Source organism: Barbatula barbatula, assembly GCF_947034865.1.
Source record: "Barbatula barbatula genome assembly, chromosome: 1".
In the NCBI taxonomy this organism is placed as follows: Eukaryota; Metazoa; Chordata; class Actinopteri; order Cypriniformes; family Nemacheilidae; genus Barbatula; species Barbatula barbatula.
Genome location: NC_136766.1, coordinates 22,305,878 through 22,331,662, shown reverse-complemented (window position 1 = coordinate 22,331,662; position 25,785 = coordinate 22,305,878). Strand labels below are relative to the sequence as shown.

The 25,785-nt window shown below is 38.3% G+C and overlaps 3 protein-coding genes across 3 annotated transcripts; 1 reads left to right on the top strand and 2 right to left on the bottom strand.

The window, feature by feature from the left end:
- The first annotated feature begins 1,104 nt into the window (after positions 1-1,104).
- mpdu1b (mannose-P-dolichol utilization defect 1b) lies at positions 1,105-3,423 on the top strand. The gene is made up of 7 exons (XM_079462555.1): positions 1,105-1,288; positions 1,739-1,804; positions 1,905-2,037; positions 2,190-2,275; positions 2,359-2,477; positions 2,570-2,680; positions 2,776-3,423. Exons 1-7 carry the CDS (start codon positions 1,165-1,167, stop codon positions 2,896-2,898), a joined length of 762 nt encoding a protein of 253 aa, XP_079318681.1. The 5' UTR covers positions 1,105-1,164; the 3' UTR covers positions 2,899-3,423.
- An 8,602-nt stretch (positions 3,424-12,025) lies between these two features.
- Positions 12,026-15,095, bottom strand: sox19b (SRY-box transcription factor 19b). The gene is made up of 2 exons (XM_079465917.1): positions 14,094-15,095; positions 12,026-13,725 (listed from the first exon to the last, which is right to left on the bottom strand). Exons 1-2 carry the CDS (start codon positions 14,726-14,728, stop codon positions 13,479-13,481), a joined length of 882 nt encoding a protein of 293 aa, XP_079322043.1. The 5' UTR covers positions 14,729-15,095; the 3' UTR covers positions 12,026-13,478.
- A 3,159-nt stretch (positions 15,096-18,254) lies between these two features.
- Positions 18,255-24,662, bottom strand: eif4a1a (eukaryotic translation initiation factor 4A1A). The gene is made up of 11 exons (XM_079468017.1): positions 24,419-24,662; positions 23,155-23,203; positions 22,853-22,985; positions 22,453-22,592; positions 21,968-22,136; positions 21,661-21,770; positions 21,218-21,361; positions 20,790-20,927; positions 20,622-20,711; positions 20,301-20,380; positions 18,255-20,216 (listed from the first exon to the last, which is right to left on the bottom strand). The coding sequence occupies exons 1-11, from the start codon at positions 24,439-24,441 to the stop codon at positions 20,072-20,074; spliced, it is 1,221 nt and encodes a 406-aa protein (XP_079324143.1). The 5' UTR covers positions 24,442-24,662; the 3' UTR covers positions 18,255-20,071.
- Between the last annotated feature and the right edge of the window lie 1,123 nt (positions 24,663-25,785).

The following is a 25,785-nucleotide window of genomic DNA, read 5'->3' as shown; positions in this document are numbered from 1 at the left end:
AAAGGTAAAGGCTTTGCATGGAGAACAAAGGAGTGGGTTAAAGAAGATGGTCTAGACTCAATATCAGTTGCCCCAATAGTGGTTATATCCCCATCCCTCCTTGGATACTAGCACAACTAGAAGTAGTGCTAAAATTACACGAGAACCGAGTGGAAATGGATGAAGCTATTCGTTTGAGTAACTATGTAAATAAATATATAATAAACACATATTACGAACTTCCTCAGACATATAGGCCTATAGATGGCTCAAAGAATGTAGACACGAGAGGGACAAGGGCTGCATTCTACGTTTGAGGTGAGTAAGGCTGGAAGGATAACAGATGGCGCATCGCTATATACGGCTGAGATGACAGCAATTCTAATAGCATTAGAGTGGGTTTATGAAGTTTGACCTGAGAAGCTGATATAGGCTCAGACTCAATGGCAGTCCTTGTGAGTTTACTAATAGAAATAACATTTTAACAGAAATATTGATTAAGTTATTCAGTCTACGACAGGTGGGCATATTAATTCGACTTATGTGGACACCAGCACGAGGAAGCAGACAAAAAAGCCAAAGAATCAACAAAAATGAATGAACCAAATATTTCGCTCAGTAGATCAGAAGAAAAACCTTTTATCTTAAAAGCATGAAATAAGAAATGGCAGTGAGGTTGGGACTCATGTCATACAGGTCGGCACTATTACAAGATTCAAAGAACCATTCAGAAGAGTAAAGTAATTCATAACATAAACAGAGGAGAACAAGTTATGTTTACACGTCTACGAACAGGTCATTCAAATCTAAACCATACCTTACACAGGTTTATGTGACGCCTGATCAATAGAGGTTTGTCCTGAAGACATGTAAGGCATATGAAAGAGAAAGTTGTCGTCTAAAGGAAGAGTTACAAGCATCAGGGTAGGCCTACTAAGAATTTACACTAACTAGCTTATTAAATGACGGTCATAATTCAAGAATACAAATAAATGAAATCATGAGATTTATTAGGAGTAGTGGGTTATAAAGTAGGATTTAGGAGTACAGAGTTACTTATATTCACACTTCATCACAGTAGATGGCGATATGCACCTATTAAGTTGGTTCGCAACCCGCCATATAATTCAAGGAAGAAGAATAGGCGACGCTGCTGTGTGACGTCACACACAAACGTTCTGCATCATGGCGGCCTCGGAAGCAAGTGTACAAACATCATTCATGGATCCTTTCAAAGATATACTGATTAATTATTTAATGCCAGAAAAATGTTTTGACGAGTTCTTTTTACAGTTTAATCTTCTGCATGGTAAGACCTCATGTTACTAGTTAAGGGAAAATGGATGACATTTAAATGCCTCCTACCTAGTGTAAGTTACTGAACAATTCAATGACAAGATGAATTGGTCTTCTTTAAGATAACGTTACCAAAACACATGTCAACTTCAGGATTAACTTCATTATTGCCTGTGTTGTTTACTGTATTGATACATATATCCAATAATAGGCAGGAGTTATTTTTAATGCACGGATGATTATTGTAGATATTGACCGGTGTTCTGATGTGTTATATGTTAATGCATTTAATAACTCTTTGAAGTTATACATTCACTGATTCGCACTTGCTTGGAGTTAGAAGGCGGAACCATAAACCAATTTAGTAATTTCCCAGTTTCCTTCTAAATGGCATTTCAAACCTTTTAAAAAAGCTCAAATTATTTGGATATAATTAATTAAAGGTATTTTTTATTGTCTTCAGTGGATTGTCTAAAGATTGTAATCAGCAAAGGCCTTGGCATTGGGATTATCCTTGGCTCTGTATTAGGTAAGAAAAACGTGTCTCCCTTCTTACACGCACACGCACAAACACATACAAAATATAAATCAGTCTTAGCACTGACATATTTGTGAATGTTTCTCAATAGTGAAACTACCTCAGATTCTCAAGCTGATTGGTGCTAAAAGTGCAGAGGGACTGAGTTTTAACTCGATACTACTCGAGCTGTTTGCTATCACAGGCACCATGGCCTACAGCATAGTCAACAGTTTCCCTTTCAGGTACATAAATCTATAATAACCCTTCGTAATTATGTTAAGATTACTTTGCTGTCTATTTCTTGGTTCCGCCTGGTTAAAACACTCATCCTGTTATAACCGTAAAATTACATTAAACATGGTTCATGATATATTTTTGTGGTTATTTTTGACAGTGCCTGGGGTGAGGCTCTTTTCCTTATGATTCAGACTGTGACTATTGGTTTCCTCATCCAGCACTATGGAGGAAAGACTATCAAAGGTAAAGGACACTTTCCATTATGCTTCTGTTTCATTGTTTTACATGCATCTTATGACTGTGCTGAAACCTATGATTATTTCCAGGTTTGGGGTTTGCGGTAGTATACCTTTGTCTGTTGGTCATCATCATCTCTCCCTTGACCCACAGGGATGTAGTTACTGCCATGCAAGCCTCTAATATGCCAGCAATTATTATAGGACGGGTAAATTGGCAACCAAGAGACACAACTCTGTTCAACTTGTAACCCAGTAATTGGAATGCATGTGTTATCTGGTATTCTCTGTGTGTCTTCAGTTAATTCAGGCTGGGACCAACCACAGAAATGGCCACACTGGGCAGCTATCAGCTATTTCAGTGTTTCTGCTGTTTGCAGGCTCCCTGGCACGGATATTCACTACAGTGCAGGTATAACCACAGGTTTTTTCATTTTATGCAACAAAAATAAATAAAAATAGACTAGTATAGCATTGACCATTATGACCATTTGTGTGTCTATACAGGAAACAGGAGATTCCCTCATGGCTGTCACCTATGTCATCTCTTCTTTTTGTAATGGTGTAATTGCAGCTCAGGTCCTGTACTATTGGAACAAGACACCTGCCCACAAAAAGAAGGCTGAGTAAATCTGAATGAAAAATTGGCAACTTGAGTCCTGTAGACAGCCAACTGATAATCAGATGACTTCCAATCAAAATGAAAGTTATAGTAAAATTGGTCTCTGTCCCTTGATCAGTTGTTGTAAAAGGCATTAATTTTTAACATATCAGTGCATGCTATTTGAGAGGCGAGTTTAAATACTGTATAAATTCACATATTCACTTATTCCAGGTGCCCAAAGATGGACCAAAAACCCTACTGCATAATTTGGAAAAGGGGTGATTCCTTCTATAGTATAGTAAGACCGTTCCTTGTTAGGGTAGTGGGTTATTCATTTCTTGTACTATGTCTTCGCTCAGGGAAGGGAACAATGTCCAGAGTATTCTTATTTTCAACCGGTCCGAATCTATGTACACGTTTTTAGAATTTAGTTCTTATGTTTTTTTTCTGACGTACTGTCTACAGTATTGGCCCATTTACAACTTGTACTTATTTGCGGTCTGAATATTTTCTAAAACCTATGGATTAAAAATTATGTTGGTTGGCCTTTATATTCTCCCGTTCTGCTTATCTCTTTAAGCGCTGGCTGTTAAACCTGTTGCTGAATGCTACATTTGGACAAGTGTTTTATGTTCCTAGAAATGCAATATTATACAAAGATTTTTCTGTCCATTCATTACATGATAATTTGATCATATGCCGAAGGCAGTCCTGTTAGAACTTAAGTATGGACCTGTTATTACCTATAAGTAGGTGATCATGTTTTCCTTTTGGGTAGACAAATCCAACGCAGTGGACACAATTTCATAGTTTTCCAAAAATGCAAACCTGTTTTGGGAGAAACTAGAAAAGGTTTCTTTATGCATCAAATAAAGACATTTTTCTTTGTGTCCGAGTCTGGATGCATTTCTTATGTAGTTGTTATCTTAAATAAATCATATATTGTCATTCAAAGTTGGAACTGGATACTATGTAAAAAGTTGAAGTTTACTAAAGCACTTTGTTTTTATAATATAGTATTCAAACATCAAATGCAAGTAGATTCAGATTTTTCTTGTGTAGGTTAGAGGAACGTTTAAAAGGTTATAATCACACATTTCTGCATGATACATTATTCATTACTATCTTACCTACTTTTGAAAACAAGAGTAAAGCAAGAACAATAAACTGCTTTGTGGTTCCTCTCTTATTTTATAACAAATAGTGTCTTGTAGAAGAGACAATAAGTTTTAGAAACAAGAGGACAATGTTTAATTGTGTTTTTAAGAAGTGTTTTGTTTTTTAACCAATCCACCCTAATGAAAAGCAAAAATTGTCATACACATCTGTGCCACCAGAGAGGGGCAAAGAGTCAATGCTACAGAAACAAACGCTGTTGTGCATGTTGATTTGAGCAAAATGCAGTTGCTATTTTAGTGACAATTGCACTGGTTAAGGTAATGTACATTATTTTCAAACAAAACCTTAACGTATGTTTGTATCACACTGAATTGTTCTTATTGGTTTCAAAGCTTAATCTTATGGAACTGAATTCTCACTCTGATGTGTTTTTCTTGCAGCTGCTCTTTGGAGTAGGTGTTTTTTCCCAAATCAGTTTATATTTCTGTGTGCCACAATATAAAGTGTACTTATGGTTCAGATATCCATGACAGTAGCCTATTTAAGATATCAGGAACTGTCACCTTTTAGTCTTCATTTGAGTCGATCACTGTTTAATTCTGCTAGCTCTGACATTCTTTGTTGTTTTTTATATGTTTGTTATAAATCTATAAGAAACACTGTGGCATTTTTCTATTCTGTCTATTTACAGAAATTCAATATAATAAACATAACTATGTCTTCAGAGGGGCCTTACATACTAGAGTGTTATGTTTTTATTATCGTAGGATTAGTTTTTTCTATCTACATACACCACGGGTCCCCTTGCATGGAATTCACCATGTTGTTTCAACAGTAGACCTAAACGGACAAACTTCTCTTCAAAAATGCGTTATCTCTTTCGGCAGAGTGAAAACATGATAACATCTTTGTCCTGTGTCAGCCACCGTAAAGGGTGAAGTGAGCCGTTGGTTGCAATTCGAAACTTTACAGCTAGACGCCGCTACATTTCGTACACTGGACCTCTAAACAACAGAAAAAAGTGTTTAAAATATCGAAAAATAGGCTAAAGTAGCAAGACTTGTTTATCATTTCGCAAAATTGCCATAGATTGATTAAGGTAAATACTCTTGAAAGTTTGTATTGATAAGATTTGGACCAATTGTATTTGCATTACACAAGCTTCCTGTGGGGTAATTAAAGAGAAAAAAATATGCAATTACCCAAACTTGTTATGCTGATACAAAAAAAACAGGTAATGACCTGTCTTCTAAATCCACTTTTCAATTATTGAATCATGTTAAATCTTGGAAATAAAAACATTATAATTTCTGGCACATCTGGATGTGTTCTGGATATTTACCAAGAGTTTAAAGCCCCACCTGCAAATATACACACCGTTAAATAATATTGGTCTTGGTTTGGTCTTTGATTTTCAGCTTAAATTTGACAAGCAGATTAAGCTATTGTTAAGAGCAGCTTATTCCAACGGATACCTATTGCAAAGCGGAAATCTGTTTTCTTTTTTTAGTGATCTGAAAGAGTAATTCATGCTTTTATGTCTTACCAACTTGACGATTGCAATGCTTTGTACTTTGGTATCATTCAGTCATCTCTGTTTCGCCTGCAGCTATTTCAGAATGCATCTGACTAAAGGAAGGAAGATTTCACAATATTCACCTTGACATTCAACTATATGACCTGTCTTCATATCCGTTTATTTCTCCCAATGTTATAAATAGTCTACCAAATGTAAATAGTCTATTAGGTCAATTTAACCATAAGGTAATCGGTTACTATATGTTCAATATACAGTGAGATAAATAATTATTTGATCCCCTGCTGATTTTGTAGGTTTGCCTGCTTAGAAAGAAAGGAAGGGTCTGTAAAGGTCATAAATTTTTTCAGTCAGTGAAATAAGTATTTGGTCCCCTACAAACCAGCAAGAATTCTGGCTCCACAGATTGGTTATGTGCCTATATGGACCACAGATTGGTTATGTGCCTATATGGACCACAGATTAGTTCCGTCACTTTAAGAAAGTACTCCTAAATCAGCATGTTATATAAGATATGCCTGCCAACAGAATCTGTATCTTCCATTTCAACCTCTCCACTACCATGTTCAAGACCAAATAGGTTTCAAAGGATGTCAGGGACAAGATTGGATACCTGCACAAACCTTGAATGGGCTACAGACAGGAGCTTGGTGGGAAGGAGACAACTGTTGGTGCAATTATTTGGAAATAGAAGAAATACAAAATAACTTTCATTTTCCCTTGGTCTGGAGCCCCCTGCTAGATTCACCCAATGGGGTAAAGATGATCATGAGAAAGGTTAAAGATAAGCCCAGAACTACACGGAAGAAGCTTGTTAATGAGTTCAAGACAGTTGGGACCACAGTTAGCAAGCAAACCATAGGTAAAACGCTATGAATATATTGAAATCCCGAAGCACCCGCAAGGTCCTCCTGCCCAAGAAAGCCTGCCTGGCTCATCTGAGGTTTGACAATGAACAAAAAAATGATTCAGAAAACGCATTGGAGAAGGTGCTGTGAGACCAAAATTGACAAGTGTTTCTGGAGGAAGAGAAATGCTGACTTTGACCCCAAGAACACCATCCCTACAGAGAAACACAGTGTTGGAAACTTTATGCCTCAGGACTTTTTCTTTGCTCGGGTACAGGATGACTTCAACGCATTGAATCTTGGACGAGAACCTCCTCCCCTTAACTAGATCACTGAAGATGGGTCGTGGGTGTGCCTTTAACATGACAAAGACCCAAAACATATTGCCAAGACAACCAAAGAGTGGCTTAAAGAGAAGCACGTTAAATGTCCAAGTCAGTCTCTAGACCCTAGTCCTATACAAAATCTGTGGAGGAAGCTAAAACTAAAATTTGCTGAGCGACAGCCAAGAAACCTCTAAAGATTTACAGAAGAGTGGACTTAAATGTATCCTACAGTGCAAACCTGGTCACTAACTATCAGAAATGTCTTACCTCTGTGCTTACCAAAAAGGGTTTCTCCACCAATTACAAAGCTATGTTTTGCTCAGGGATCAAATACTTATTTCATTGACTGAAATGTAAATCAATTTATAATCTTTATATAACATTCTTTCCCCTGATTTCGTTTGTATATTCTGTCTCTATCAGTTAAAATAAACCTAAAAAATGACAGACCCTTTATTTCTTTGTTAGCAGGCAAACTTACCAAATCAGCAAGGGATCAAATAAATATTTCCCTCACTGTATGTTATGCATACATTATCCATTTTGTGGAAGCTTCTACTCGAATTCAGACCGCACCTGCAACCGTTTTACGGTCAAATTTGCTTTGAAAACATCTCTTTCCCCATTCTGTATTTATCATGTGCACATGTTGCTAAATAATGTCATGCAGTATAAAATAACAATTTTGTCTGTATATGCTTTCATAAAGAACCTTTTAGGTCTTTAGAACCTTTCTGTTGCACCGGCAGTTAGTTCTCTTAAAGAAACAGATCACCCCAAAATGAATATGATGTCATACTCACCCTCAAAATGTTCCAAATCTGTGTAAATTTCTTTGTTCTGTTGAACACATAGGAAGATATTTTGAAGAATGTAGGAAAGCAAACCATTTTTAGGTACTTTTGACTACCATTGTAATTTTTCCTAGTCAATTGGGTCCAAGAATTGTTTGATTACAAGCATTCTTCCAAATATCTTTCTCTGTGTTCATCAGAACAAATAAATGTATACAGATTAGGAACAACACGAAGGTGAGAGAATTCTTATTCTGTGAACTGTCCCTTTAAGAACCTTTGACAGAATTATTATTTTGGGAACATAAAATCTTTCTTCTAAGGCATACCGCAAGTTTTCTTTGGTTCTGTCTTTTTACGCTTTATACTTTGAGTCAACTCAAAAACAACGTTCTATTCAAATTCATGTAGCTGTTTTTTTTTATAATTGGTACTTGATATGTCCAAATTGACTGCTCTCTTTTCAACTCTTCCGATTGCAACCGGCTATTCTCGCCAATCGACAAATTGAGTAGCAGTGGATGTCAAACACACCTATTGGGTCGGTTATGCCATTGGCAGATGTTTTCTCATCAAATAAATGCACTAGACATTAAACACATTTTAATTTCAATTATTTAAATCGGCAGCTGATTTAGAATCTTATCTAGAGACTTATCTAAAGGGATTTACATCTTAGACATATAGATATACATTTTATCAATGTGTGGGATTAGCTGGGATTAAACCCATAATCTTTGCATGTAGGTGTCATGCTTTGACAGATGAGCTACACAAACACAATGAAGCGCAGAAGAAACCCTAGTGTCAGGAACAACTGTGGAAAGGGGAACAGCGTTTCTGTGAGAGCATTCCGTTTTTGAGAAAGTTTGTTAGATTCAAACAGTTAAATCATTGTGTTGATTTAATGCATATTGGAGGATAGCATGATCTAAAATATATGAAGAGTTTGGTTCCAAACTGAGATAACTCCGTTTATCAAAGTTTTCAAAATTCATGTTTTTTTATTGTGCATTCCAATGAATATCAATCAAACTGAAGTTTTTGATTTAAGCCAGAATAACAAAAAATTGCAACTAACTTACACAATAAACCACAAAAAAAACATAACATAAAAAAAACTAGAAATTTGAAAAATCTCATTTTAGAACCAAACTCGTCATATATAACAGCCAGATGTCAAATGCCAATTACAATTAGTAAATATTTATTTTGTTGTTGAGATCTGTATTTACTTATCTCACTTTAACTGAAGAGACTGTATCTCGTGTCATATCTTCTTATCATTTGTACGCACATCTACCCACCTATGCGGGGTGCTAGACAGTTGTTGCTGTCTCTTGACAAGAGACTCTTTATATTTGATTAGCTTCTTTTCCCTCAATAATCAATAGTACCACCACAAAGGTAAATCTGCAAAGCGAACAGTATATTGACTGATGTATAAAATCACAGGTGATGACTTTTTCTTTAATGTAAGTTGTAATCCTGGGTATCTTGTTTCACCTTGCCTCTCCGTTTTACCCCACCTCCCTCTCCCTCAATTTGCTGCAAGACCAGTCTAGCCCAGGGTGTGGTGCCCTCATTAGTGTTAGCTGTCAATCATTCTTTCAGTGCTGGGCAAACGTTTCCTCTATTAACCGCATTAACCCAACAGAAATGTACACGTGCTCCATCAAAGCCTGCCACAGCTGCTCAGAAAGGTGGGCTGCGACCTCGGGGGTCTCTATTATAGGCATATTCAGACTGGTGTACTGAAACTAAATTTTCTCCTAGTTTGAACTTGCCCTCTCTAGAGAACGACTTTAAGACAAGATAATACACGTGCTAACCAAATTCAACCATATACAGCTTCTTAAATGTATTTTTTGCAAGATTTCTAAACAAAAACAACCTATAATAGCATGAACATGGATAGCCATTAGGTGAGTCAAAGCGGGCGGATCACTGCTTTGGTCCAATGCCAGCCCTTTGAAGTAGATAAATCTGTGTTGGTAATCCGTGTTTTATTTTGAATTGATTAAATTGCTATCGCTATGTAGATACACACCTATTCCTGCATAGAATAGTAGCCTATCCTAATCTTGATGCATAAAAGTCATCTCAAAACAGCCGAGATTAAGAGATATGCCAGAAACGTCTTCTGAATAAATTCATTTTTTTATTTAATACTGTCTGGTGTTTGTGCACACGAGGCGGCTGGCTATATATATTCCACAAGAAAACAGATAAAGGTCCGATTTCCCAATACATTCAATTAGGTTACATATTTATAGCAAATAAACTTCTTAATTCTACATTTGCCAGGTGGCAGACACAACATACTGTTATCGGATGAGTCTGGCCACCCTCCTGTTGTTGCGTGACAGGCCTTCCTCATGTTGGCAGACTCAGACACATGCGTGTTTCCAGCGCTGGTGGCATTTCAACCAACCGTAGTGGCTCTGTTAAAAAAGAAAAGAATTACGCCCACTCACTCACCTGTGCGTACACAGCGTCTGAGCCATGGCTGACAAGCTATTGTATGTAAGTGAGTGATGAAACATGTAATTCAAGCATTCCCATTTTGGTGTAGTTTTAAAGTGAAATTTCCTTTCTTAGCTATAAGGTGAAGAGAAATTTCTTCTTGAAAGTTACAGTTGAAAATTTATACATTACGACTTTGTATATAGTGTTAATGAATATAGTGCTAAACATGCTGTTATTTGTTTACATGGAACCAAAAGACTTTTACATAAGTTTTTATGCAATGACAGTTCAGTACAGTGACTGGCTTTCTAAAAAAAGACGATGCAACTTGTGTTAACTTCCACGCTTTCTAAAGTCAAGAAAGGTTTGTGTGAGGAACAGACATAAGTGAAAGTCTTTATTTAAAATGTCTGTATCTTGCTAAAGCTAATTTAGCTCACATTTAGATAACAAACAGTGGTTTATTTATTATGATTTACCACTGATGCCAATATTGATTCTCGTTTCAGTTACAATATGCAAGATAAAAAAATACAGAGCCAAAGAGGAAGCTTATCAGTCATCTGTTGAATGCTAATTCTTGCGAGTGTACTTCTGTATTACTTTGTACGCAATTCCTGCCTACATTACTGCTTGGTTCAATTATTTCAGCTAATTCAAGTATGTTTAAAACCACAAAAGACCATGGTCGAACTAAGCATTTAATAATAGTTTTATTAAAATTGCTTTTAAAATCTTTAGGAAACACAATCTCACTTTCATTCTTCAAACTCTGAAAGTCATACACAAATGACTGTTGTTGGTCCTCTCCCATTTCTTAATCAAAACTAATTTATTGGAATTATAAATTGGAGTATGAATTGGTGAAACTGGAGTATGTCAATAGCCTACCACCGCAACATGACCAGCCAGTTTTTATGTTACCTGTGAAACGTCAATATCGTGTGCCTGTGTGCGTGCAGGAGGGGAGCGGCTCGAGCTCGTACACTTCCCTCGGAATGCATGTAAACACTACGCACCCCCAGTATCCACAGCAACCATTAATATCTCCTTTCCGGGTTCGCGTGACGAAACAATAGCAAGTTGGCCACGGATCATGTTTTATTTCGAAATGTTAAAATTACCAATTAACAAGATATTCAATAAACGATCATGCCAAGACTTCGTGCTCACTCAGTCGATTACCTCAGGCCAAATGTTGGCTTTATCTGCCAACTGGCAACTCACAACTTCTGACAATTTACCATGGTAACCGCGTTTGTTGAAGCCTCGCTGGTCGTTGCTAAGCGATTATATGTTTCTCAGCAAAAAATCCAGCACCCCCGCCTTCTTTGCTCCCACGTTCACCCCTTTAACCCTCCTGTCGCCGTATGTCAAGTGATAAGCGCGTATAAAGCTACTTTTTTATCAACGCGGGGTGATTTTTTTTCAAGATATACGTTACTTTCAATAAATCTCAAATTTAGAAACACTCTGAATTAAGACGAATGAAAGCACATCTCGCGCCCTCCCTTCGCCCTCCGATTAGCCGCAGCGAGCCCTTACATTTAAATGAGAATGACATTAAGAGGTTAAGGGGTTAAACCCGAAAAGAAAACTGGGAGCGAATGCGGCAACGCTAATTTTCCGCGCAGCGGGAAGCAAGAATACGGAACAAAGTGGTCCAAGGGAGCCTCTCCCGATTCAGTGGCTTACTACGTACACCTGCGAGCTCAAAAGCACCGGACAATACACCTCTGAAGCGGCCAATTACAGCAACCCGATTTTAATCTGGAGATAAAGGGTTATGCAGTGATGTTCAATTATTTTTATTTACCGTGAATGTTTTAAGATATATTTTGCTTTCATCTTGGACCTTTCTGGGACTGGGCCAATAAATAAAATACACGGTTAAGTTCGATTATTCAAGGGAAACCAAACTGTGACGTCACTGCGTTTAAATCCAAAGTAGAATAGAAGAGTCCATTGGCAAAACGGATAACTCGTTTTTAAAAAGAAAATAATCATGTTTTTGTTGTGCATTCCAATTAATATCAAACTGCAGTTGGGTTGTTTTAAGTAATAAAAATACAAATAAACATGATTAAGTTTTGTGTTTTTTGCTAATAAACTCTTCCTTACATTAGTAGTAAGATAGAAAGCTTGAGACCAGACATGATATCACTTTTTTTATTATGCAAAAACGGCCCTTATAAGAGCCAAGAAATATACACTGTACAAAAAAGATATTTACAACCTATATTAAAACCACTTAAAAACCTGCAAACTCACTTTCATGTCGATGTAAACTTTTCCATTATAAGTTTAAATTATTATTCGACTGAAACATAGTTAGTAAATAACTGCAGCGTCCACAGCAATAGGCCGAACTAACAATTTTTACCACCATTAAAAAAAACAATTTTAAAACAAACACCAAAGGCAAAAAAAGGAAAATATCGCTGTACAAAAAAAGCTGCTGCTTAAACACTTCAGTCAGGTGTTCTCCGTTGAACATGCGGGTCAATCATACTGTTAGCATAAGCAGTGCTGAGCCAGACAGACTAGAGGTAAACAACCTCCCATCCTAACGAAGTGCATTTACTGTTGACAGCAAGAATCAGTGCATTTGAGTTTGACCCACAACAGGGTAAGGCCAAGCAAGACAAAAGCATTAAGCAATCTGTAAACTGGGCAAAAAAGGTGACCATTTACAGAAGTGCTAATTCTTTGTGTGGACTAGTTCATGAAGCAGAAAGTATGCTTACTCCGTTGTTGTAAATAAGCTCATATCAAAAAGAAAAAAACTTAAGTGGCTACGAGTTAAGGCAAAATTCCTTCCTTTTGAAATTTGGACAACATTTCCACTAATGTCTAATTTGCAGAGGCAACATTACAGCTGACCTAAACTGTCATTTCCCCTCCATTTGTATAAGGATAATCCTGAGATATCCAAGTACTTTGAAACTACAGTATATCATCCTTACAGTTAAGACACTTAAAGGTCAACTTGACTTATAACACAGCTACTCCCTTTGCCGAGCAGGTCTGCGCATAAAACAGGCATCAGGGTTCACAAAAGAAAAAAGTTCTCCTCAAGGCTATTAGAGTCTGACCTGTATTAAGAGAGCTCAATATGCTGCTCTGCATCCCAAGTAGTTTTTTTAAAAGGCAGATGCTCACTGTTGTATGAACAAAACGTTGTTTCAAACAGAACACTGGTAAAACCTAAAATTAGAATAATAACAAAGGGGAGGGCTGTGATAAAATATCTGGTTAAAGTGTGTAAAGATTATTTGTGAAATGCCCATAATGAGAAATTAGGAAGTTATAGGTCCACATAATATCAAAAACAATGAGAACAGGAGACTCCAAAAGCTAAACTGGCAATAAATTTACATCTTCTAACTTCAGATCATTCAAAACAAGGAGGTAGCAAATAATCAGAAGCGTTCTAATCAGTAATCCATACGGACTACTTGTGGCTCATTGGTCCCAAAACGGTCCGGCTGTTTCAATGAGTTTGTCCAAACCTCAGATGTGAGTGAGGGGAACAGTTCCACCAAGATAGTGCTGTTGGACACCAGAGTAAGACCTCTGGGTTGAGCCGTCACTGGCATCACTACCTGGTATATACATGCTTATCATGTCCCTCAGGTCCCCTTGGAAAGCCCCACGGTGGTGATTTGGTGCTCCAGTAGGAGAATGAGACAGAGGTTCTGGTTTAACCATTGACATCACTGGACTCATCTGCTGAGGGCTTCCACTATAGGACATTTGGCTGTAGGCGAGAAAAAAAGAAATGTTTTCATTAAAATAGTCTGTAACTTTCAGCCTTGTACATAAAACGCCTCTGCATTTGTTTCAAGTACTACTGGAAAACAAAATATTAATTGCATTATAAAAATGTATTTAAAACGTTTCATGTCTTCGATGCTACATTTTAAACGTCTCAATTACTGTCTGGTAAACAGGCGTGTCTGAACAAATAAATACATTTGGTGAATCGCAAAAATGACGATAAAGATGCAAACGTTTGATTTCTAGATCGGACAAAAAGAGGTGTAACAAACAAGTGTTAGCTGCAAAGTTTGTCAAACTTCTCTATAGTTAACTAAAACAATAGTCGTGCGTTAAAGAACCACAAACCTGTAAGGGCTAGCACCGTTCATGAACGTCTGTGCTGTGGGATACTGAAGAGCTGACAGGTCGTAGCGGTGCAGTTGCTGCGGGTATCCCAGCGTCTCACCCTGCATGGCCATATAACCACCTGTGTGACCCCAGCCGTAACTGTCCATTCTCGGGCTCCCTCCTTGTCCCTGCGCCACGGCGGAGGCCAACAGGTTGCCGGCTGTTAGAGGATATTTACACATGGGATTGTCTTTCTTCAGAAGAGACTTAGTCTTGCGGCGGGGTTTATATTTGTAGTCGGGGTATTCCTTCATGTGTACCGCCCGCAATCGTTTGGCCTCATCGATGAAAGGCCGCTTCTCTGCGTCCGTTAAGCGTTTCCATTCCACCCCGAGGCGTTTGCTTATCTCAGAGTTGTGCATTTTGGGATTCTCCTGAGCCATCTTTCTTCGTTGACCCCGAGACCACACCATAAACGCATTCATGGGACGCTTGACTTTGTCCATGGGGTCTTCGCCCTGCGGACAAGACGTTTTTGATCCGGCGTGCGCATTTCCGACCCCGCTGACCGGAGAAGACATCACCGGACTGTTCTGGTGGCAGTGTGGTTGACCTGCAGTTTTCAGTTCATGCTCCATCATGCTGTACATCATGTTTCGCACGTTGAGTTTCAACTACTCGGTGCGTAAAGAAGCCAATTAAAAGAGTCCAAACAGACCTAATCAGATCCGGCGCAGGTGAAGTCTGTTTAAAGCCGGAATTATTGACCAAATTAAACGGCAAAAATACGCAGTCAGAAAAAAAGTCTACGATGCGTCGAACCACTCATAACAGTTTCTTTGAACGATGTTCTGAAAGCTGAAAGTTCACAGATAAAAGTAAAAAGAGCGCGAAAAGACTCTCAGTAACAGCTGTTGGTCCCTCAACTCACAGCTCTGTCCACACGCCACTTGTTGAGCAGCATTAGCTTGTAGTCCACGAGGAACCAATTGTATAATTGTATTCCACGTCTGACCAATCAATGCTCAAAAGCTTTCCCTTTGCTTATTTACATGACAATTGCAGGGGCGTGGCATCTGACGCAGAAGATCACCTTTTGCAAGAGTTTAAACGGCAAGAAAAAAAGACGCAATCGAGATGCAGTTTATAGCACACAATGTTAATTGTCAATTTATATGAATGATCACATCTTTAACTGACTGGGGGATAAGATACATTTTTTTCTTTTTAAAGAAGAAAGCATTTCCGAAATAAACATGTTTTGTTTTAGACGTGCGTTTTAATAAATCACCTAAGGACTTAGTAAATGTACAACTTTATTATTTTTCCTCTTATTGCTGTTGCAAAAACTACATCGTCTGAAAACAAAGGGACGTGAAGTGAAGGCTGAGAATCCTTTTTGAAAAACTAGTAAATGTGAACGCATGATGTGGCATCTTTTTCAGTACCTTCTCTTTGTTTGTAATTAGGTCCTTGTCTTTAGGTCAGAAGTCCTGAAGTACTGTGCGCATTACTCCCTTTTGATAATAATTTATGATGTTTGCATGTCAAAGATTTCTATAGGTGTGGGATTTTCAGTGTTTGTAATTGCTTGAGGAAAGGTGTGGGTGCAAAGCTTGTTTTTTATGCTGTATTTCTTTCTTGTTTTGTAGACACAGGTGTGAGCGCCTGTGAGTTTGCAGGTGCTTTGTGAAGCATGTGAGTATAGCCTCTGTTCGTCACTGACAGTTACGCCTTTATGCCGATCAAACCACAAAATTGTGATGCACCATTCCTTTATACCAATCCAGATTTTTTTTATGCTAACACAAAACTACTTTATGTAGGTTTTCCAACACTTTCTTCCATTCTCGTCCTCCCCCATTGTCCTATTTCTGTTGAAAGCTTATAAGAGAATTTGAGAAAAATGTTAAGTGCCCCACAAACAACACACACGGCGATATCTCAAATACTACTGCATGTTTGCATACACATGTGTGGCTCATGACAATTTTATCTCTTGTTAAAACCAGTGTTTATAAGTTTGAATATGTAAAACCAAAACAAGTTACAACACAGTTGTTTTTCAAAGCACACAAAAGATAACAACCCATTCAACTGGGATCTAAGCTCCTCAAACACAACCACCTGAATGAGCCTGTAAAGGAGTGCAGAATCAACTTGAATTCTCTTACTAAACAAAATAAATACTGTGTGTAGTCTTTTTTTTCGTTATTTATTGTGTGTGTGTGTGTGTCAATATGTCACACATTAGACATCAATGAATTTTCAAACTTTAGATTTGACAAACAAATCTTTAGCCTTCTGATATCTTTGACATGTTGGACAGGCTTAAATAACCAGTTGGATAGGTTCACAATGTTTACTCAACATGCAACATATTCTTTCAATTCGGAGTATATATGAATGTATTGTATTAATCTCTAAAGAATAAAATGTAAATGCAATTTATCAGGACAAATATGACATTTTGATTTGAATTAGAAAAAAACAATAATGAAAATTAAGTGGCTCAAAAATGAAGAGACTTAGTTCACAATAAATGACAAAAGCCCAAATAAAGGAGGACGGATGAGGAAAAGCTTGAGGAAAAGGGAGAATGGCAAAGATAAAGAAGAAAAGAGAGACTGAGAGGGGAAGAGGGCAACTTGGAGAGAGTGCAGTTTGTCCCTGAGTTCTCCCTGACAGACTGAGTGAATGGGGCCTCTATTCTCTCCCTTCTTATGTAAATGGGGGCTTCAGTCTCCCAGCCATCCGTCACAGCACAGAAAGACCCTGGCAGGCCCTTTACGAGCCTCCTGCTCACATAATCCCTGAGCCCACAATTGTGCACTCAGCAGGGGGGAGAGGGGGAAGTGGCAGGGGGGTTACCATGCAGACGGTGAAAGTGTTCGAAGGGCCACCTACACTGAGCGCACAAAATCAAAACGTTTCTCATAAGGTGTAGGGCCCTTGGCAAGGGTAGAGGTTTCTTATACTTCCAATGGAGGACTGTGATAGGAGGAATAATGCTGGAAAAGAAGATGGTGGATGTAAAGGAGAGGGGGTTGATACAATGAATTGAATGAAGGGAACAGAGGACAGGGCTACATGATGCGGGAATTAACATAGTCTTTGCGTGATGGACAGGTGAATGAGGGCTTGTGCGATGTCAGGAGATGTTGGCCAGCCATCTCGCTGAAGTGATCAGAAGTTGCAGCCGTGGAATTGTACTGACACCGGCCTTCTGAGAGTTTGGATAACTACTGGCTCACATATTTATAAATAGATCATTTCCTAAAATAAACTCACATATTGGAATGACCAGTGCTTGAATCTGATTGGTATTCATCCTCTGTTTGTGTGCCACAGCTGAAAGGTCTTTTTTCTCCTTTGCAAACAGAAAGTGTACTTATCCGCCCCCATGTGGACACATTAAGAAATTGTCCTTAGAGGAACTGTTCAATTCTTGATATTTGATTGAAGTGCTGTGCATACCAAGAGTCCTTATACAACTTAATTCGTAATATGGGTGATTGGTAGCTTCTCAAAAGAATGATGTTATATACCTAATTTAATATGTATTTATTAGTTGTTAAAAGTATGTTTGCTGTATGAAAACAAGCAATAGCATGAATGAATTGCCCAGTGAAGCTCAGAATATATTGATTGGTTAGTAATAACCAAGTTTATTTATAAAACGTACGAAACCACATTGTTAAATTATAACCAGTAGGCGCAGCAATGTTTTGGGCTTGAATTGTTCTCAACACTGGCAACCTGCTTCACTTTTAGGGGAAGTTTCCAAGGCTAGACTGCATATTGAAGTTGTTTTAAGAAACATACTTTGTAAAAAACATTCATGGTGTACATATTAAAACTAAATAATATACGTGTCAGTGCAAGTTGTTTTTGAGACACTTCTGAGTTCCTTCTGGGAAACCGCCCCTTAGAGTTGCCTGATTTATCCAAGATTTTACATCTGATTTTGAGTCATTCTAATGAAAGGATTAAACATGTCAAATCAAACTTTTTTCAACACTGAATCCAATACACATTTTATTATTCAAAAATACTATTAGTCAATCGCAGAAGACTAATTTTTTTTACATGAAAGATGGATTTTCTAACATAGAACATAACTTCCAAGAAATAATTTAGGTAACAGGCCTGTATTGAGATTGACTCTCTCAAACCATAAATAAAAAATCCACCTTTTATTAATATAGCCTTCAAAAGACCAAGGTGACAACTATCTGCTCCGTCTTGTGGAACATTTTAAGGTGTTAGGTTTACAGTACAGAGTTATAATCTGAGGACATGATTTAAAATGTGTAATGTACATGATAGATTTCCTAAGACAAACACTGTAAAGCATGGATCGAATATGGAATTACACAAATGCAAAGAAAACATGAGATATTTTAAGGATTTAACGGTCATATTCCAGAGAAAGGTATAATCAAAGACGACAAACTCTATTTTGTGTGTTCTAGGTATTTTTATTTTAAGCTTTACATTTTAAATTTACAGTTTGCTTAATAAAACGTATTTAAGTTATTATACATATAATGGCATGGGGGACAGAAACAGCACCCATTAGAATGACCCTTTTACATTGTGACCCCTCTTTGACATAAATTGGACTTAATAAAACAGCAATTTTATAAAGGACACAAAAGTGAGACTTAAACTGTTCAACACATTTGGCTTTAGTTCGTCTGGGTTTGCTAAACAAGCACTAGTTCTCTCAACATAAATCAACCTTTGCATTTCTAAAACTGGGATGACTGGTCACAAGTGAAAGTAGTTTGACATGTGTCAATCAAGATTCATCATCTTTATAATCTTTTCCTGCATAGACTCATTTAACTATTCAGAAAACATGCTTTGATTTTAGCTCAACTTTCAAAATCCAATAAGAGACATTTTAGCATGTTAAAAATGGGAAATACCTTTATTTCAGACCATTAAAATAAATACTATACAGAGTCCAATGTAGAAAAGATTTAATACATGGCTTCTGTCTCAAAAAGGTTAATAATTATCACATTTGTAATAAATTTGTTTAAAAAAATAGCACTGACCAATGTAAACCCACATCCAAACCCACCCAACAAAGGACATTAAGCATTCTGAACAATACAAAGACATTGATATCTATACACTCTACTACTGCAGTTTGGTCCTTTACATTTTTGACCCCTCCAACATATTTTGGTGAGGTAGGTTTTGGGAGCAACACTCCCACACATCAAGGACTTTGATGCAGAGAAAATTAGCAAATACACTGGTGGCACATAACCATCAAACCATTTCAATAATGCTTTGAGCCATCTAACCCACCAGAGTAAAGCTCATTTTGAAAATGCTACAACCACACAAACAGGACAACACAAGAGATGTAACATAAGTATTGGACAACGGGAGAAGGTTGCTTGAATACATTTTTGTGACTCTACAATCAAATCCAGGTACCTTTACCAATGGCACAGGACTGAAGCATGTTCATTTCAAACAGATCTTGTGTTCTTCACTCACACATTTCTGGAAGGGAATGGCAGCAATCTTATAATTCTGAATCAAGTTACAATTCAAAATATAAAAGCCAAGCCACACTACTTCATATGCCTTGCCCAAACTTAGATGATAAACAATCACATCTCAACATTAAATCAACACTCAAAAGCAAGACATGTCTCTGAACCATTATGCCAGTCAGTGCATTAACATTTATACCATAACATGCAAATAAGCCCTGTAAATAGTCCTCTTTGCTAATAGATGGTATTGTTCAGAGAAAATGTACAACATTAGTTAGATGGGCATTGAGAAAAATAGTGAACTCGCATAGTTCACAGACGAGTTGCCAAAATGTTATAGTGAATGACAAAGAAATCTTGTCCTCAAAAGTGACAGTACTTGGATTGTGAGGGGGTTGCACAAAGGGTGTGGGTTGGATGAAAAAAAAAAAAGAAATAAAACGGGAAAGTAAGGAGTGGAAACAGGCAGGGGTCTCAGATCAGATCAGCAACGTTCATGGGCATTTCCTCAACAGTAGTATTGTAGAAGGTCTCAATGTCTCGGAGCGTGCGCTTGTCATCTTCGGTGATCATGTTGATAGCGACGCCCTTTCTGCCAAAGCGGCCACCACGTCCAATACTACACAAAAAATAAATGTCATTACATCACAACCACATAAGATAAGTCAAGTTGCAGCAAAGATGCAAGTTTGGTGGAGCTTACCGGTGGATATAGTTCTCCCTGTTGGTTGGAAGATCATAGTTGATGACCAAAGAAACCTGCTGTACATCAATGCCTCTTGCCTGACAGAAAAGAGAAACTGTTTAAGAGCCCAAAAAAGATAGAAAGTTCAAACAGAGAATACTATATGAATGTAAACTGCTTTACAGTAGGGCTAAGGGACATGGCAACCCATGCACTGTGGAGAACAGTTAGAATAATCTACCAAAGAACATGATTCCCATCACAGCAGCCAAAGCTGTTGGAAGAGAGGTCTTTGGTTCACTCTTAGAACTGTATGCAAAGCAAAAAATGTTTGCTTACCAGCAGGTCAGTAGTGATGAGGACTCTACTAGAACCAGAACGAAATTCTTTCATAATAACATCCCTCTCCTTTTGCTCCATGTCACCGTGCTATTAAAAGAAAAACCTTATAAACTGTCGTTCATCGAACACCATCTACAATTTCCCAAAAGCATGTATCACACCTACCAGTGCAGAAACGGTAAAGTCTCTTGCGTGCATTTTCTCAGTCAACCAGTCCACCTTCCGGCGAGTGTTAATGAATATCACAGCCTGGGTGATTGTCAGAGTTTCATAGAGATCACACAGCGTGTCCAATTTCCACTCCTAAAAAAAGGGGATTTGTGACTCTGCGTTCAATTTCTCTTCATTTTATTTAGACCACTAGATGCTGCTGTTTTCAGAATTGACAGTCATGATCATATTCCTAAAGTCTTACAGACTCAAATGTACTGCAAAGCAAAACGCCAAACAGACATTGAGAACAGCAGGGGCTCTAGGATCAGTTGACACGCATGGAATCATCACGAAACAGGCAAAAAGAGATGGAACCTATACAAATTTAATTTGACTTCGGAATTCTGAGGCGGGACCCTACCAGATGCCATAAACCTTACCTCTTTCTCAACATTAATGTAGAACTGGCGAATACCCTCAAGGGTCAGTTCTTCTTTCTTGACCAGGATACGAATAGGATCTCTCATGAACTTCGTAGTTACCTCAAGCACTTCCTGAGGCATTGTGGCAGACAAAAGAATCACCTGGAGAAGGTTAAAATATGACATTACAATCTGAAACTATGATTGTGAATCATGGGGTGATAAAGTTCTAGGTTCAAGGGATGTAAACTGCTTTAAAGTTGTGAAGAGGCACCAAATGGGCCAATCATTGTGGAGAGCAGTTATGATTCTCTACCAAAGACTATGATTCCCATCACAGCACAGAAAGCTGGTGGAAGAGGGGCTTTGGCAACATTTTACTTCATGAAGCAGGAAGTACATTAATATGGCTCTTCTATTGGCGAAAAAAATCTAAAGCGAGAGGTGTAGGACTACTTTACCTGAGTGTCTGTGCCCAACTTTTGAAAGATCTCATAGATTTGGTCCTTGAAACCACGGCTTAACATTTCATCTGCCTCATCTAGCGCAAACTGCTTTATATACTTGGGAGCTGAGAAGGAGAGAAGGCAGCTTTTAACACGTTGAATGATCATTTGCAATTACACAGCGTACAACACATACTCGGTCAAGCTTTAAGACACACATTTAGGCTACAAAGTATAAAAAGCAAAAAATACATGGGCCAATACAATTTAGCCCATAAGCACAAAGAAACATGGTGCAGTTCAATGACTAATGTGTACTTACAGAGATATCTGCGATTGAGCATGTCAAAAACGCGTCCGGGTGTCCCAACCACTATGTGTGGTACATCAGCCTGAAGCTTCTGAACGTCATTGCGGACGTTGGTCCCACCAATGCAGGCATGGCAGGTAGCACCCATGTAGTCTCCAAGAGCCAGGACCACCTTCTGAATCTGTGGACAATTTAACAAGATTGATCCTAGTTATATGGCTAAGATTTGAATGGATCTATTTCAAAGTGGCAGGAGAGTCATGTTATAAAATCAGTTCTAACATTAAGAATGTGTCCATAGCATGAAACAGCCTTTTCTCATCATATTGAGATGACTGAGATGAATATGGCCTTTCTTTCCTCTTCCCCTAACAGATATAGGACTTCGTGCCACTGACAGACACCGCCTTGCCCAGTTGATAGGGGGCATACTTATTCTGCCTTCAGTTGAGAAGGCTAGACAAAACTGATTAGTCCACATGAGTTAAGCATCTCACCTGTTGGGCCAGCTCTCTGGTAGGAGCCAGCACCATAGCTTGTGTTGCCTTCAGCTCCACATCAACCTGTTGCAGAATGGAGATCGCAAAGGTGGCAGTCTTTCCTGTGCCAGACTGAGCCTGCGCAATGACATCATACCCTACACAAAGAAAACAACTCAATGGCACCTGTGACAAAAAACTCAATGGAAGTATTGAGGCCATGTGTGCCCATAGCATGAAACAGTCAATGTCTCACTGTGCTGAGCAGACTGGGATGAATATGGTTCTCTTTTTTTCCCCTTAACAGATGTGGGTCAAAGTATCACAGGCAGACACCGCCTTGCCCAGTTGATAAGGGTGAGTATAGCGATCTAGTATATTTATGACTAAATCAGACATGCCATTCAATCATACATACCCTTGATACAAGGGAGAATTGCTCTCTGCTGAATGGCTGATGGTTTCTCAAAACCATAAGCATAGATTCCTCTGAGAAGAGCCTCTCGCAGGTTCATATCATCAAAACTATCAACAATCTCCTTCCAGTTACTCTGTAAACACATTTATACAGTTGACATGGGTTAACATTTAGTCAAAGAAAAAACCTGAACACACAGCTTGCTGGGAAACAATTAAAAGGCAGTCTGACTGCCAACTAGCCAAGGTGATGCCCAACACGTTGGCTTAAATTTGTGGTGGTATGAGTTTATTGGTACCAACCTCAATGACTCCATCTGGCTCCATACCCTCTGGGCCATTGTCTCTGGGTCTGAAAATATTTTCAATTAGAATTGCTTTGATAATTAAATTAATATAACAGATACCAATCTGCAGGCTCAAACAAGGAAAACAATGCGCAAATTCACATTAAATAGACAGCACATACAATAGCCTTCCACAACTCCGGGTAACCCATCCCCCTATACGGAGTAACGTCAGGGCTTCACATACTACGCATTATACTCTCACACTCGTTCGAGCTATCGTTGGGTGTAAAAAAGGACATGAATTGATGCTCCTTCAGATTACGGTGTTAGTCAATTTGAACCCTCAAAGAAATAAATGACGAAAACGTAACGTTAGCCTCGTAAAAACGACGAAGAGAAAGCGATTTCCTTCAGCGCCATTAACAACGTGGCTCCGCTAATTCACAAAAATCAGACAAATTACCGGATTACTACAATATCCGACACGATTAACAAAATAGTAAAAAAAATATATAATTTTCGTTAACACGTAACGTTAGTATTCGAAACCATGACGATATTATATTTTTTACTAAACACCAACTATATCAAATCGCACTTAGTACAACACACGTTTGGTCGTTAAATATAACACTTATTATTTTGCGAGTGTCGTATTTAAGGAGTGTCGTATTTAAGGATAAGACTTGGGCCTACTCTGCCAGACCAGCCTTTTGTCTCGCCCAGGGAAGGCCATAGGCCTATATTTTAGTAATGTTTCGTAGGTGGCGCATATCTCCTAAAAATATAACACTGCTTGCGGTTTTCCATACATCTGCGCGTTAAACGAAGTAATTCGAGTATAACTCATTACATAAAATCGTAAAAAGTCGGGTATTTGGTAAAAATGCAGGGAAGCCATGTGCCGCATGGATTCGCCGGTGACACGAGGAACCATCGAGACACGTTGCGTCACGAGAACCGGCATTCTAACGGGCCTTCGACCACACGCTCGAAAATCATTTAAAATACCTTGCAGCAATCACCATAAGTGTTAAAATATAAAATAATTACCAAATCCCCGACGGGGAATAGCTTGGAGCTAATTTTATTGAGGCGGGAACATCCAGACAACGAACAAGCCGGTTTTTATAACTCGCTTCAGATCGCAGTTGAAAATATATTTTTACATTTTCCAACAAACTATCGAATAGCAAACACTAATTAAACATTTCCTACTAAACCGATCATTAGAAGTATAGCTACATCCATTTTGCTTAACCACATGGTCCTCTTACCTATCTTCATGTTCAGACGACATTATCACAAAGAACTGTAGAGAAGCGGAAACACGCAAATACTTAAACAGTGACGATCAGCAAATGGATGGTGATTGGACAAGTCTCCAGTCAATCAGGCTATAGACACGCCCATTATATTTTCCAAACGTTGGTACCGCCCCGTTATGTGCGCATTTGCGCCTCGATAAAAACCAAAGATACGTTGTTTTGTTCATAAGTCCCAACATTTGTTTGGGACAGTTGTCATTACATAAAATGTGTCGCTTAAATAATCAAACATGTTACACTTCTCTACACTATTCGACCGCTTTCTCATTCATTAAGTGGTGACTCCCTTATTACTCAAGAGCTGCGTTCGTGTACATGTCGCAACTCGCAAGCATTCATGGTTCAGAGTATTTCATGATTCACAGTTCGTTTTACTTTTGACCAGTACTGCCTTATACTAAAGAGATCATCATAAACGGCAACGTGTGCAGAGGATTTATTGAAAACAAACTAGACACGTTTCATATAGTCAGTGCCATCGCATTTCACAGGACAGGCACATTTGTGGGTGGGCTCCCTCTCTTCTGGACTTTCTTAGTGAGCTATGCCATAGCTTACCAAAGGGCCAGCACGCTATACTTTTTGTCAGGCAGTGCCAGGCGCCTCATGTAAAAGTTGTAAAACTGAATTATAAGGCAGTATTTAAAAAATATATTCATATTACAACGCCCACTTTGGGATCTAGTACTTTGGGCCAGGAGTCAAACACCGCCCACATGTAATCTCTTCAACTTTTAATGTCGCAGTTAAAATAGTATATATTTAGTATATATTGTGTGTGGACAAAAAGTTGAGTAGGACCAGTGTAAACGCTAGAAAATGAAGTTTTATGAAAAAACAAGTCGCTAAAAAGGCTTGTTACAGTAGGTGTCAGACAGGTGAGTGCACAAGAGATGCCTGTTAAAACCAAATATTGGACAATATCCAATCAGTAATTAATTGCCGTTAACCTACGTAGCTAAAGTACCTATGTATTAAACTAAGCTGTAGTGTGTCTAAACTTGTAGGCTATGTACTGTACATTTAAATGACATTGCTTTTTACCTCATATGTGTGCTATACGATCAAATATAAAAAAACATTGTGTAAGTACTGGGAAATTAACACACAGCTCCCTCCCTTTAAACAAGAATGTGAAAAACAATGGAAAGAGTTGTCAGAATTATTGGGTCAATATACTTTTTAGCAGTTCCTTGAGGGATAAAGATTCAGCTGCTCTGGCAGATACAAGCAGGTCACTTAATCAGGAGGGAACGCATGTGCAGTTAGGCTATGCGACCAATTCTTTAGCAATGTGAAACTACTTGTACATTGTG

What these genes read in the sequence shown, in the direction of transcription:
- mpdu1b (XM_079462555.1), top strand. Translation starts at nt 1,165, where the DNA reads ATGGCGGCCTCGGAAGCAAGTGTACAAACATCATTCATGGATCCTTTC. An exon ending in GTCAACAGTTTCCCTTTCAG is followed by an intron (nt 2,038 to 2,189) that starts GTACATAAATCT and finishes TATTTTTGACAG; the next exon opens with TGCCTGGGGTGAGGCTCTTT. An exon ending in CAGCAATTATTATAGGACGG is followed by an intron (nt 2,478 to 2,569) that starts GTAAATTGGCAA and finishes GTGTGTCTTCAG; the next exon opens with TTAATTCAGGCTGGGACCAA.
- sox19b (XM_079465917.1), bottom strand. Translation starts at nt 14,728, where the DNA reads ATGATGTACAGCATGATGGAGCATGAACTGAAAACTGCAGGTCAACCA. An exon ending in AACGGTGCTAGCCCTTACAG is followed by an intron (nt 13,726 to 14,093) that starts GTTTGTGGTTCT and finishes TCTCGCCTACAG; the next exon opens with CCAAATGTCCTATAGTGGAA.
- eif4a1a (XM_079468017.1), bottom strand. Translation starts at nt 24,441, where the DNA reads ATGTCGTCTGAACATGAAGATAG. An exon ending in ACATTAATGTTGAGAAAGAG is followed by an intron (nt 20,928 to 21,217) that starts GTAAGGTTTATG and finishes CCCTTTTTTTAG; the next exon opens with GAGTGGAAATTGGACACGCT. An exon ending in ACTTTACCGTTTCTGCACTG is followed by an intron (nt 20,712 to 20,789) that starts GTAGGTGTGATA and finishes TTCTTTTAATAG; the next exon opens with CACGGTGACATGGAGCAAAA.